At 52.3% G+C, this 11,382-nt stretch overlaps 1 protein-coding gene and 1 long non-coding RNA gene across 4 annotated transcripts; one reads left to right on the top strand and one right to left on the bottom strand.

Moving 5' to 3' along the window:
- Positions 1-3,296: 3,296 nt before the first annotated feature.
- On the bottom strand, positions 3,297-7,792 carry SIX2 (SIX homeobox 2). The gene is made up of 2 exons (XM_008496584.2): positions 7,027-7,792; positions 3,297-4,375 (listed from the first exon to the last, which is right to left on the bottom strand). Exons 1-2 carry the CDS (start codon positions 7,584-7,586, stop codon positions 4,072-4,074), a joined length of 864 nt encoding a protein of 287 aa, XP_008494806.2. The 5' UTR covers positions 7,587-7,792; the 3' UTR covers positions 3,297-4,071.
- Positions 7,793-9,209: 1,417 nt separating this feature from the next.
- Positions 9,210-11,180, top strand: LOC115598094. Of its 3 annotated transcripts, none has more exons than XR_003987380.1 (3): positions 9,210-10,355; positions 10,470-10,576; positions 10,689-11,180. It is a non-coding gene; the product is annotated as an uncharacterized LOC115598094 (long non-coding RNA). The 3 variants fall into 3 exon arrangements; XR_003987381.1 differs by having other exon boundaries at positions 10,470-10,766; positions 10,942-11,180; XR_003987379.1 differs by having other exon boundaries at positions 10,470-11,180.
- Positions 11,181-11,382: the final 202 nt, after the last annotated feature.

Here is an 11,382-nt window from a genome sequence, read left to right as displayed (position 1 = left end):
CAAACATCGCTGGGCAGGCAGGGGCACTTCCAGGGCTTTTCATTCCGGGGCTGGAGCACCCCCTCTCAAACAGACACCGAGACCTCAGTTAGGCCCAAATTACTGAGCCACGAGTGAGGGGAGAAAGAAGGAAACTGCCTTTCTCAGGGGCAGTCCACAAAAAAGGGTTGATTTCTGTCATGTAGATGTTTTTTAATGTCTACAGAATGGCTAATATTATCCAAAGAAGAACGCAGCCTTTGGTAGATGAGATGTAACTGTGTTCCCCAGAGGAACTTGTTTACCCCCAAATTCCTGCAAGAACTTATAGAGGGAAGATGTTTAACTGGTTCGATAGCAAGCTCCAGCACACTCTACCCTTTCTACTGATAAGAAAGGCTCTTACTCCAATGAACTTCTCCCTGTCTCCAGCAAAGCATCATGCTCCCTTTTAGAGACCGTGACACATCTTCAGGGGCCTGTCGAGATGCTTTCCCCTTGTGTTCATCAGTATTTTCCCCGCAGGGTGAAGCGCTGCACCTTGGCAGGATAGCCAAAATTGATAGCCAAAATGGGGAGCTGCTCTCTTAGTCCTCTTCAGCACAGCACCAGGACAGTGAACACTAATGTAAAATACAGGGCTTCCCAAAAGAACAAATCTTTTCCAGTACACTGTAAATACTCAGTGTGTCGTAATTTAAAGCAATTACTCTTGTTACGGGTCTACTGTCCATAAATGATGCACTCCTTGTGTCATTTGTTAAGGTCCTAGTTTGAGGGCAAATACGGCTTATGTATATATAAAATAAATGCATGCATGTATTTGGATACAGATGTGTGTTTGCATACACGAGAGAAAAGAGAGCGCTGTTTTTTTCCCTAAGGTGTCCAAGCCATGGGGGCTTAGCTGTGGGGTTTTCTCGCTGCATCCGGGCCTCAGTGTGAGGGTAGCCAGAGGGAGTTTCATGGGTAAAGCCTGTCGACTCCTGACCATCTTTTCATTTAAGCCCCGAAACCTGCCCCTATACCCCGCAAACAACAAGCCCCGAGATGAGATATGCCCCATGAAACGTAATGCTGGTGAATCATAACTAATCTGTTTAAACCCAAGGATTAGTCACGTCAGTTTCATCATATTTCTCTATCAGGATTTTTTTTAAAATTTTTTTTTTGCGTGGAAAATCGGGGGGATTTGGGCTAATTTACAAAAAATCATTACTAAGGCAGTATAGTGATAAAATGAGTTGTAACATATGCGGATTTTCAGGTTGCATTACACACGTCTCATCATCTGGGATTTAAGCTGTGCTTGCTCGTAATGCTAGAGTGACCTGTGGATTTATTTTTTTCTTACTGCATAATTTCTGTTTCTAGTTGACTTTAATTGACTATAGCGACTGGCCCTCTCTTCCTTTCTCCATAAATAAGTGATACTAGAGGCAATTTATAGGAGTTTTAATCGCTCTTCCCTTCCAAATGGCCTTTTTCACCCTGTCAGCCCTTCATTTACTTTTCCCGATCGAATTCTGCCTCCTCTGTTCGATAGGACCTATTATTAACCACGTAAACACCATCCTGTTTTCATACTGCCTCTGTCTCTGTAAATGTTCGCCATCTTGGCTTTACTCTTTATATTTTTTATTTTATTTTATTTTTTTTGTCCTTCAGAGGGCAAACCCTTGAGGTTTTATATCAGCTAAGAGGTCACGTTTTATTAACACAGTCGTTCTGTGCTGTTTTCCTTCCCAAACTTATTTTTGTCTCAAAACCAGAGTAAATAACTAGGCAATTAATTAATTCTTTGCGATTCACTTGCACCAGTGCAAGTGTTATTTTACAGGACGGGGGAATCTTCTTCAACCCTAGGAATCAGTGGTTCCTATATATGAGAAATGTTTCTTTCAAACGGTGAAAATTCATAGCTAAAACTACTAGATACCCCTCAACGGAAATAACAGGATCTGCTCTTTAGACCCTAATTCATGCACGACCCCTGGTATGCTCCCACAGCAGAGGCAAAAGCCACATCTTCTCCACTGCTTAAAAATCATCCCGAAGAGCAGAAACAGGCAAACCTGAACATACCCCCTTTACCCCGGCTTAAAGAGAACACTGGATTTATAACTTCGAGTAAGAGAGAACCCTTTTTTCCATGCTGCCCCTTCCCGTTACCGACATCCATACCTTCCCTTCTATAGACTGTAACGGGGCCGCAGAGAAATGTTCTTTTAGTGGACACCCGCAAACGCCCGGAGGCGCTAATTCAGCCCCAGATTATATCAAATTAGGACATTTCCCGCACAAAACCCCCGCTGATTGAAATTTCAGACAGCGTCTGAAACCTGGACACGTTCCTTGCTGATCTACACGTATTTCTATCCCGCTTGAAGCCATATCGTTTTCTCGGTTTATTTTTCACAATTAAAAAAAAAAAAAATAAAACGCCTTGCAAGCTCTGAGGAAAATTTTAAACCAACCATATATCACATTGAGCTTTTAGCAAGGTGTAGTTAGAGAGGGTGCAAGCTGAAATTAAATCATCCATACCTCTTATCTTTTAATACTGCAACAAGTAAGCTGTCTCTTTGCCACCCCCGTGCTAATGAAAAGAAATGAATTAAAAAAAAAAAATAAAAGGAGGAGAGAGGAATAAAGAAATCCTATTCCTGGCATCACTTTCCGGGTGCTCGAGCCGCGTCCGTAGCCCAGTCGTGCCGGACCTGGTCCAGGCTCAGTGTGCGCACCCGCCACTGGGGTGTGGGGACGATTTTCTGTCCGGGCCAGCGAGCACCGGGGCGGAAAAGCCGACTGCCTGACCGGCCGTGCCCTCGGGAGAGCAGGTGGACAACATTCCCACTCCCCTCAGGGCCCGCACAGCCTGTCTTTCCGTGCCCCCTTGCCTCCCCACTCTCGCAGAGCTCCTCTATCAAGCTTTCCTCAAGCTTTTCCCCGGTACGGGCCGTAGAGGCCCCCGCCGTGCCCTGCCGAATAGGGCAGGGGTGCGGAAGTGCCCTCTGACGGTTTTGGAGACGGTGGGGGACGATGCTCTGCGGCGGCAGTGGGGTGAGCACCGGGGTGGGCGCCCCGGGGGACCGAGACCGTCAGCCCACCCTGCCCTGTTCAGGGCTGAGACCGAAAACACCCCACGGCCGAGTGAAGCAACCGCACGCCGAATTAGATTTCTAAATTTTATTATAAAATAAAAGCAGAAATATTTTCAAAGAATGTATTCACATAATATAAACAATAAACAAAACTAAGGTGAGTGACTTGCGGTTGATACTGTCGTTTAGGTCTAAACTTGAGCAGCAATTCTTTTTTTATTATTTTTTTTAAATTTTTTTTTTTTTTTTTAAGCCCACTCCTGCCTGCGTTGCACACCGAAGGGACAATCTGCCCCTACCTTCCTTTGGGACTGGAGGTGGGCCATCACTGCCTTTCCCACCCAGCAAATGGCGAAAGCACCACATGGACAAGGCCAAAGAAGCCGTCTCTTTGCATAGCATCAGCTATAAGAAGGTTACAGTCTGCCTAGAGCGCGTGTTGCTGCTATAACTTGACTACAGCTTTTGTATTCTTACTTGAAATTGTACACCTGCCACGGATACATAGCTACAATAGAATAACGGGAGCGATGTGTAACTTCCAAATAGTCATGGAAACAGCGGCCTTGCTTTCCCCTTTCCTTCCCACCCACCCAACATAAAAAATTACAATGTGCCTCTTCCCATATAGACCGGCCTGAACGAGTGACACCACCGAGAGATTTCTGAAACTAAGGCTGGAAAGAGCTATTACACTGAACGGCCTTTGATCCTGCCGTGAAAATCACAGCTCCTTGCCCAACAGTCTGCACGCCTGAGACCACCTTTAAGCAACCCTCAAGGCTTTTCACAACAGTACTGCCCACAGCCGAGTCCAATTCCTTCTGAACTTTCAGCCAGCCTTTTGCCAAAGGGCACAACACATCCACTGAGGAGTTTGTCTTCGCTTTTTAAGTCTCTGGTAAGCTCAAGGGGGAAAAAAAAGAAAAAAAATAGAAGAAAAAAAAGTGTAAAAGGCTGGTGCGAAGGACGGAGCGTGTACATGGTTTTAAGAGCCTAGATCGACCAGGTTAGATGACATGGGGTTGAGGATGGAGTCCTGCAAGCTGTGGTGGTGCATAGGGTCGGCGCTGGGCACTGGGATGGCGCTGGGGCCCTGGGGGTGGCCCAGGCTGTGCAGGGGCTGCAGCCCGGGGTTGGAGCTGAGCAGCAGTGCGGGACTGGAGGAGGTATGATCCGGAGTCCCCGACGGAGTCTTCTCGTCCTCTGAGCTCCCCAAAACTGTCTTATTCCCGTTCATTGACGCCGAGAGCGGGTTGTGACTGTTGGAGTTGGAATTCTCGTTGTTTTCCCTATAGGAAACACAAAAGAGGGAGGGAAATCACCGTGTGGCCGCCGCTCCGGGGCGCGCACAGCCGGAGCGGGGGCGGCGGGGAGTTGGTTCCCGGGGGCTGCGGGCGGAGGTGGGGGGGAATGCAGAAACAGTAGGTTTACAAACTCTGCAAACCTCCAAGGTCTCTTCATCTGGCACAAAGGTCTAAGGTCCGCTGAACTTGTAAACAGCGTCTCCCACTAGCCCAGCGGAGCTAGTCACTTTGGTCACTTTGCCAAAACGTAATTTTCTGCGTCCAAAGCGCTTGCACAGTGTGGGGATTGAGCAGGGAGGACGGGAAATAGGGAAAAAAACCCTACCAAAAAACCAAAAACCAAATAAACAAAACGAACAAACAAACAAAAAACCCCAAAACTTTTTCACTTAAAAACTGCTCCCGTAGATTAAGACAAATTCGGCCCCTATTTCTCCGGGGAAGGCCTAAGCGCGGTGGGCTGCGGGCATGATGGCTCCATGCAGCAGCACAGTCGGTGAGCTCCCATCAGGTGGGAAAGGATTTCGGTTGAGTAGCTGGCCGGCTTTTTTTTTTTTTCTCTCTCGGAAGCTTAAAGCTCAAAACACACCCCGACAATGAAAATAAGGCAAGCAAACAGCTAACTCGCGAATTTCCCCCTCTTTGTCGGAAAACACTCCGCGCTCCCGCTGCTGTCCCTCCGTCCCTCTTCGGATGGCGAATCGGGGAGCCCGGGTGGCCCCTTGCCCTGCTCCGAAGAGGGGGGAACCGGCAACGCCGGTGTGCCTAACGGCACAAGCAGCCGGCACGGAAAGGCAGGACATAATTTCAAAACTCATCACCGGTAAATACCGAGAAATCGCTGGAGCTTGGCCAAGCCTTTGCAGATATAGGTGTTAGGGTTTTTTTCCTTTTTTCTTTTTTTCTTTTTTCTTTTTTTCCGAAATGAGAGGAACAACATGGGGTGGGGGCTGCAGTCCCGTCAAGGCTAACATGGATTTTAGACATAGCCCCCGTAGAAATGTCTTTGACATAGCCCTGCCTGAAATACTGAAGGTGTTGCAATTCTATTTAAAAGCTTCCGTGGAAGCTTTGAAACACACTCTCTGACAGAGAGACCATATCCTGCAGGATTTGTTAGAGAGAAGTGAAGCCATTGAGCTATTGATTTTTCTTCAATAAGGGCTGCAGGATGTGGCTGGAGACACTTTGTGCCAAAAAAATAAAAAGAGACAAGAAAGCTGTGTTTGAATAAGTTTGCTTAAGTTAATGGCAATCCAATGAACTATCCGTTTTCCAACATCTGGAGTGTAATATTAGTTTGAGTGTATTTTTCAGTGTCAAAAAACTTATCTGTCCCCGGAGACCTTTAAAATTTGGTTCCTCGGGAAAAAGAAAAAAATAATGGAATAAGTGTAACCTTCATTTCCTTTGGATATTTGAAGGTGAGTCCCAGCTATCAGAAGTAAAAAGGATCTCTAACATCTCGTAAAACCAACACTTGAGGGATTTGAAGGAAAATTAAAGCGCTAGCACCGTTTGGGGAAATGTATGGAGCAAATCTGTTCTAAGCCCGAATCTGTCTGGCTGCACAGATGTACGGCCGCGGCGCTTGCCATTTCCAAAATACATTGGGCAGAAACGAAAGAAAAAAATAAATCTCGGAGGTACGGATCCACGGGAGATTTCTAATCCGTTAATTAACCGCCCAGGCCTTACGGCCAGATCCGTATGGGCCGAGCATTTCAGCGAGCTCCTGAGTAACCACTGTGCAGTTCGAAAAAGATTTTTGCTTCTTCAAACCGTCTTCCTAAGGCACAGGAACAGCTGACGAAAAACTCATCCCAAATACCCAAGCATGTCGGCATTAACCTTTGCAGGGCAATTAATGAACCCTTCACTACATTTAACGAGAAAAACAGCTTCTGAATCACACTCGGTCCAAGAATATATCCCTATTAACATGCACTCGGGAGCACCTTGCTTGGTGACTAATACGAACTGCAGTTTCAAGAGCGGGTAAGAGGTTGCCCCTGTCACTCCTTGTCCAGGTGTTCCAGCTGACTCCAGCAGCTGAACTTTGAGGAAGTTTTTGCAAATCACCATTTACATCCTTCAGACCCACTCGTTCCCGGCTGCTCCCCGGGCTTCCCTTCTCTATACCGGGGTAACCCTCACAGACACGCTCCTCACTGTGCCGGCCTTGAAGCCCTCGCCTTCAGTCCTGCAGGCACGCGGACCCGCATCGGCACCTCGGACCCAGTTGGGCTTCAGGCGGGGTTGTGGCGGGGAGGAAGCGGCAGCGCTGCTTAACCGTGCCCCGCTGCCAGCCGTGGATAGCGTCCCCGTCAGAAGGAGCTGCCCCGCGGCCGCCGCGCCGGCTGAGCAGGGAGTGCGTTCTCGAAGGGAGAAGGGTCGCGGCCGCCTCTCCCTGGGCTACTTTTGGCGGACAGACCCAACGCCGAGAGCCCACCTTGCTCGCCTGCGGTGGCCCCTGGCCCGGAGATGCCGGGCCCTCCCGGGTGCTCCCTCCCGCGGGCCTCCTCGCAGACAGGGCTGAGACAGAGGGAGAGGCGCGGGGCGAGCGGCGGGGCCGGGGAGTCGGAGACATCGGGGACACCGGGGGAGCCGAGGGAGAGAGCAGGGGGGAATCGTACCTTTCTTTGGCCTCGGCCGCGCGGTCCCGCTGCCGGCGGTTCTTGAACCAGTTGCTGACCTGCGTGGTGGTGAGGCCGGTGGCCTCGGCCAGCTCCCGCTTCTCGCGGGGGGACGGGTAGGGGTTGTGGGCGTACCACTCGCGGAGGACGCTGCGGCTCTTCTCCTTGAAGCAGTAGCTGGTCTCCTCGCCGTCCCAGATGGAGCGGGGCAGCGGGAACTTGCGGCGCACCCGGTACTTGCCCACCGCCCCCAGGGGGCGCCCCCGCAGCTTCTCCGCCTCGATGTAGTGCGCCTTGAGCCAGAGCTGCTGCAGCTTGGGGTGGTTGTGCGCCGAGAACTGGTGGCTCTCCAGGATCTTGTAGAGCTCGCGAAAGTTGCCCCGGTGGAAAGCCACCACCGCCTTGGCCTTCAAGACGCTCTCGTTCTTGTGGAGGTGCTCGCAGGCAGGGAGGGACCAGAGGAACCGCCCCAGCCGCTCAATGTTGCCGCCTTGCTGGAGCACCTCGCAGACGCAGGCCACTTGCTCTTGGGTGAAACCAAAAGTCGGGAGCATCGACATGGTGAGCCCTTCCCCGCTGCGCACCCTACGGACGCATAGAGGGGAGAGGCGCGGGGCGGCAGGCAGCGCCCGGCATGCGAGGTCGGCCCCGGGGCGGCAGCGCCCGGCGGGGCCCGGTCGGGCGTCACGGCCGGGTTCGGGGGGCCGTGGCCATCAGCAGCGCCCGGCCCCGGAGCTGCCGCGGGAGCCAGGCAGGAAAAAAAACCCCAAAAACCAACAACCCAAGAAAAAAAAAAAAGGCAAAGAAAGAAAATAAAAAGGCGAAGAGCGAAGAAAAAAAAGCCTCGGGAGCCCGAGCGCGGGCGGTTTTTTGCCTTCAGCCGCCTCCTTTTTGTAAGTCCAAGTTGCGAGAGTAACTTTTGTGCCTCTTTTGTCTCCTATCTGCAGCGCTCGCAGCGGCCGCGACTCTCCCACCCCCACCCCCCTCGACCGCCGGTTTGGGATCTCCCTGCTTCCCCCCCACCCCCCGCCGCCGCGAGATCCCTCATAATATAGTGGTAAAGCCCTGCTCCCTCGCTCCTCTCCCTCTCGGAGTTTTTCCCCCCTTTCTTTCTCTCCCCCCCGCTTTTTTTTTTTTTTTTTTTAATAATATTATTCTAAGCTGGCATGAAAAGTGATTATCCGCGCTGTGATTGGTCCGGTTATCTGACCCCGGGACTGCCAGGAGAAGACAATAGTTTTAGTCAAATTATTTGCCATGGTGACGCTGTCAATCAGGGGTAACCCGATCTGTTTTGAGGTGGCTCCCCGGCTGGGCTGACAGATTGCTCAGACCCACTCAGAGGCGGCCCTGCGAGCTGAGATATTAGCTAGCGAGGGAGAAATTTCCGCCGTGATTGACACTGTAGGCTCCCATCGGGGGAGAGGAGGAGCGCCGGAGGGAAGAGTCCGTGTCCCTGCCATTCGCCACAGGGCCCCGCGGCGCGGAGGGACGGAGCCGCCGCCCCGTCCGGATCCCGTTGCCTCATCCGGGCGCCGCAATCCTGTCCAGGGCCCGCCGCCCCGTCCGGATCCCTCTGCCCCATCCCGGCCCCGCTGCCCTATTCCTTCCCCACCGCTCCAGACCGTCGGCACTGCCGTTCCCGGCACCCGTGGCTGCGGCGGGGAGAAAAACCCGTCTGCGGCCTTTGCAGGAAGTTTCTTTATAACTGCGTTAGCTTAACTCCGCTCCCCAGCGCCCAGTAACAACTGTTGGAGAGCTCCATAGGGAAGAGGCCTCTCGTGTACAATAGAGACCCTGTTCGTGACCTGGGATCCCATTACAGGCGGACCGTACCTGCCCAGGAGCTAGGAGAAGGCATGATGGCACAGGATGGGTGCAGGATTGCCCCTCCATTAGTCGCTGACCGTGCCCCACTGAGCTCCGGTGCTCTGAGAGCTGGTCTTTCATTTCTACATGATTTCCGGGAGCGTTTCGGGGGGGTTCACCTAGGAGGGGTCACACGTAAAAAGTCAGACACATTTCGCACCATTAAGGGGGCTCTGATGACCCATGCGTGCCTATTACACACTGCCTTTTAGTTTACTGATTCTGCGGGGCAGCGACCCGTAGTCTACCCAAAGTGAAAAACGAGGGAGGGAAATTGTATGAGCTGTAAATCAGGAGAGAATGAGAGGGTGAGATGAGCGATCGGAGGGCGGGGCGGTGCCTCCGCGGGCGCGGAGGGAGCACGGGCTGCGCAGGTCGACGGGACCCCCAACGCTGGCCCAGGTGAAGCAATCCGGGAGTAGTGTCCCGTCCCCAAACTCAGGGTAGTTTCAATGACTTTAATGTTTCCCTTTTGGGGAGAAATAATAATTGATGCCTCCAGCTGTTTTAATTCAATTTGCAGCCCTGACAGAAGAGGTCTCTGCAATTGTATACTTCTGACACGGTACCTTTTTAGCCTCCCAGGCCCGTCAAGGATCTGGTGAAGCCACAGGAGATTAGGCTGCGGCTCCCCTCCTCGCAGCCTGACCCTCCGCGGCCGATGGACGGAGCCTCCGTGCCGCTCTGGGCTGTAGTGGCCGTCTCCGGGGGAAGGAGAGGCCGGAGCCGGCGGCTGCTCCCGGCGGCGGCGGAGGCTCCCGGCAAAAAGTCGCGCCAGGGCTGCGGCCAGGAGAAACGCGGCGGGGTAGGGAGGCAGGAGGAGGATGGGGCAGCGGATCAGCCCGCGTCCAGCTCCCAGAATGTCCGGACGCCTGAGCGTATCAGCCGCCTAAGTCTGTGTTTTTTCTAGTGCACTCCGCTTTGGAAGCTGCATGTCCTCGTACCTGTCCGGGCTTTTCTCGAGTGCTGGAGTGCAGAAGCGGTGAAGAGTGGGAGGATCCCGCCCGAGATAGCAAAATAGAGTTTTCCTTTGCAAAGCAAGAGAGAGACAGTTCAAATTCGTTAAAAACAAATTCGGGGATGTCGGTGAAGGGTCCGTAAAGCCCCTTGGCACAATTATCCCACCCTTCCTTTACAAAACGAGGACTCGGCAGCTTAGTTCCTTGATGCAGGCAGGCTTCTCCGGGATTTAAACGGTGCTTGTTTGTAAACGAAAGCAACCCGGCCTGAGGCTTCCTAGCCAACTTAATCGGCGGGATAGTTCGCAGCCGCAGCCGTTAGCGGACGGTCACGGCAAGGGAGAACCGATCCAGTGCGAACATTACTCTGGGCAGAAATGGCGAGAGGACACCCCCCCGACATCTGCGCACACACCGTATTCCTTTCGCGATGGAGAATATAGTCCCGTTCCACTCCCTCCTGCTCTGAGGACCGTAGCAAAAGACAAAAGCGCTAGTAAGGTCTGAGATGGCCCCTACCCACCCCCCGCCTCCCCGCTACGCCGGCACGGTCGCCCCACGTTTATTAGGGATATACCTGACTCCGCTTCCTCTCCCTCCATCTCATAGCCACAGCGGCTGAATCTGAACTGGAGCAGCTGATCAGTCTAGCCGGGAATGAGATGTCAAAACCAGTTGCATGGACTTAGATCTGAGAAAGTGTCTTCTTAGCACCCTAAAAAGTGAGTACAGAATCTACAAGCCAGACCCTCCGTAGGAACTTTCACTTTAAACAGGCTGCAGATTGCACGAAACAGTAGTTCAGTTCCTAGAGCTCTGGGTTCGCCCTTGCAGACACTGCATGCAAAGCCACGGCGCGGGGCGAGACAAGTTGCATCGACTTGCGAGGGAATCAAACGACAGGGAGAGGAGGTTTTTTTTTTTTATTATTTATTTTTATTTTCCCCATTTCCCTCCCTTTTTTCTTTCCTGGCATTTGCGAAAGAGCTCGGTCACTGCAGTTATATTTCAGAGCAGGAGAATCGAATTGCTTGCTAACATCTGCCTTTAGGCCGACAGGAACGTTTTGCTTGATCTTTCCGTTCAGCCGCAGTGAAAGGCTCTATGTGGGCTGACTGAAACTTGTGCCCGGTCCCGCTGCCGCCCGGCTGTGTAGCCTGGGGTTTCATTTCAGCCCTTGCCCCGGCCCCGTGAGTGGTTTTGTCGAGGGCCCCTGTCGGGAGGAGCCTCCACGCAGTCATCTCGTACAAAGCAGTGTGCGAGACCGTCAGTGTCAACACAATAATTGCGAAATACGAGTGAAATAAAAAGTCGATTTTATCGTAATGCTCCTTTTATTAACAGGGGCGCAAACTCTCTGAGGGAAGGGGGGGGGGTGGCCTTGTGTCTTCCTTAGAGCCTTCCACTGCACCTAACTGATTTGTGTCCCCGAGTGCCAGGATAGGTCTGCAGTCATCTTTAAATCTCCCCCTCGGCTGTACTTCCACCGCCTGCTTGCAGACAGCAGCCCGTCTGGGTGGCTGCAGGC

This window comes from Calypte anna, chromosome 3 (assembly GCF_003957555.1).
Source record: "Calypte anna isolate BGI_N300 chromosome 3, bCalAnn1_v1.p, whole genome shotgun sequence".
In the NCBI taxonomy this organism is placed as follows: domain Eukaryota; kingdom Metazoa; phylum Chordata; class Aves; order Apodiformes; family Trochilidae; genus Calypte; species Calypte anna.
The sequence above is the reverse complement of the archived record's forward strand: the minus strand, read 5'-3'. Positions and strand labels throughout refer to the sequence as shown.

Bases quoted from the DNA above. Each gene is read 5' to 3' on its own strand.
- SIX2 (XM_008496584.2), bottom strand. From the start codon at position 7,586: ATGTCGATGCTCCCGACTTTTGGTTTCACCCAAGAGCAAGTGGCCTGC. The intron at 4,376-7,026 runs GTACGATTCCCC...TGTTTCCTATAG, and splicing joins GCGGCCGAGGCCAAAGAAAG to GGAAAACAACGAGAATTCCA.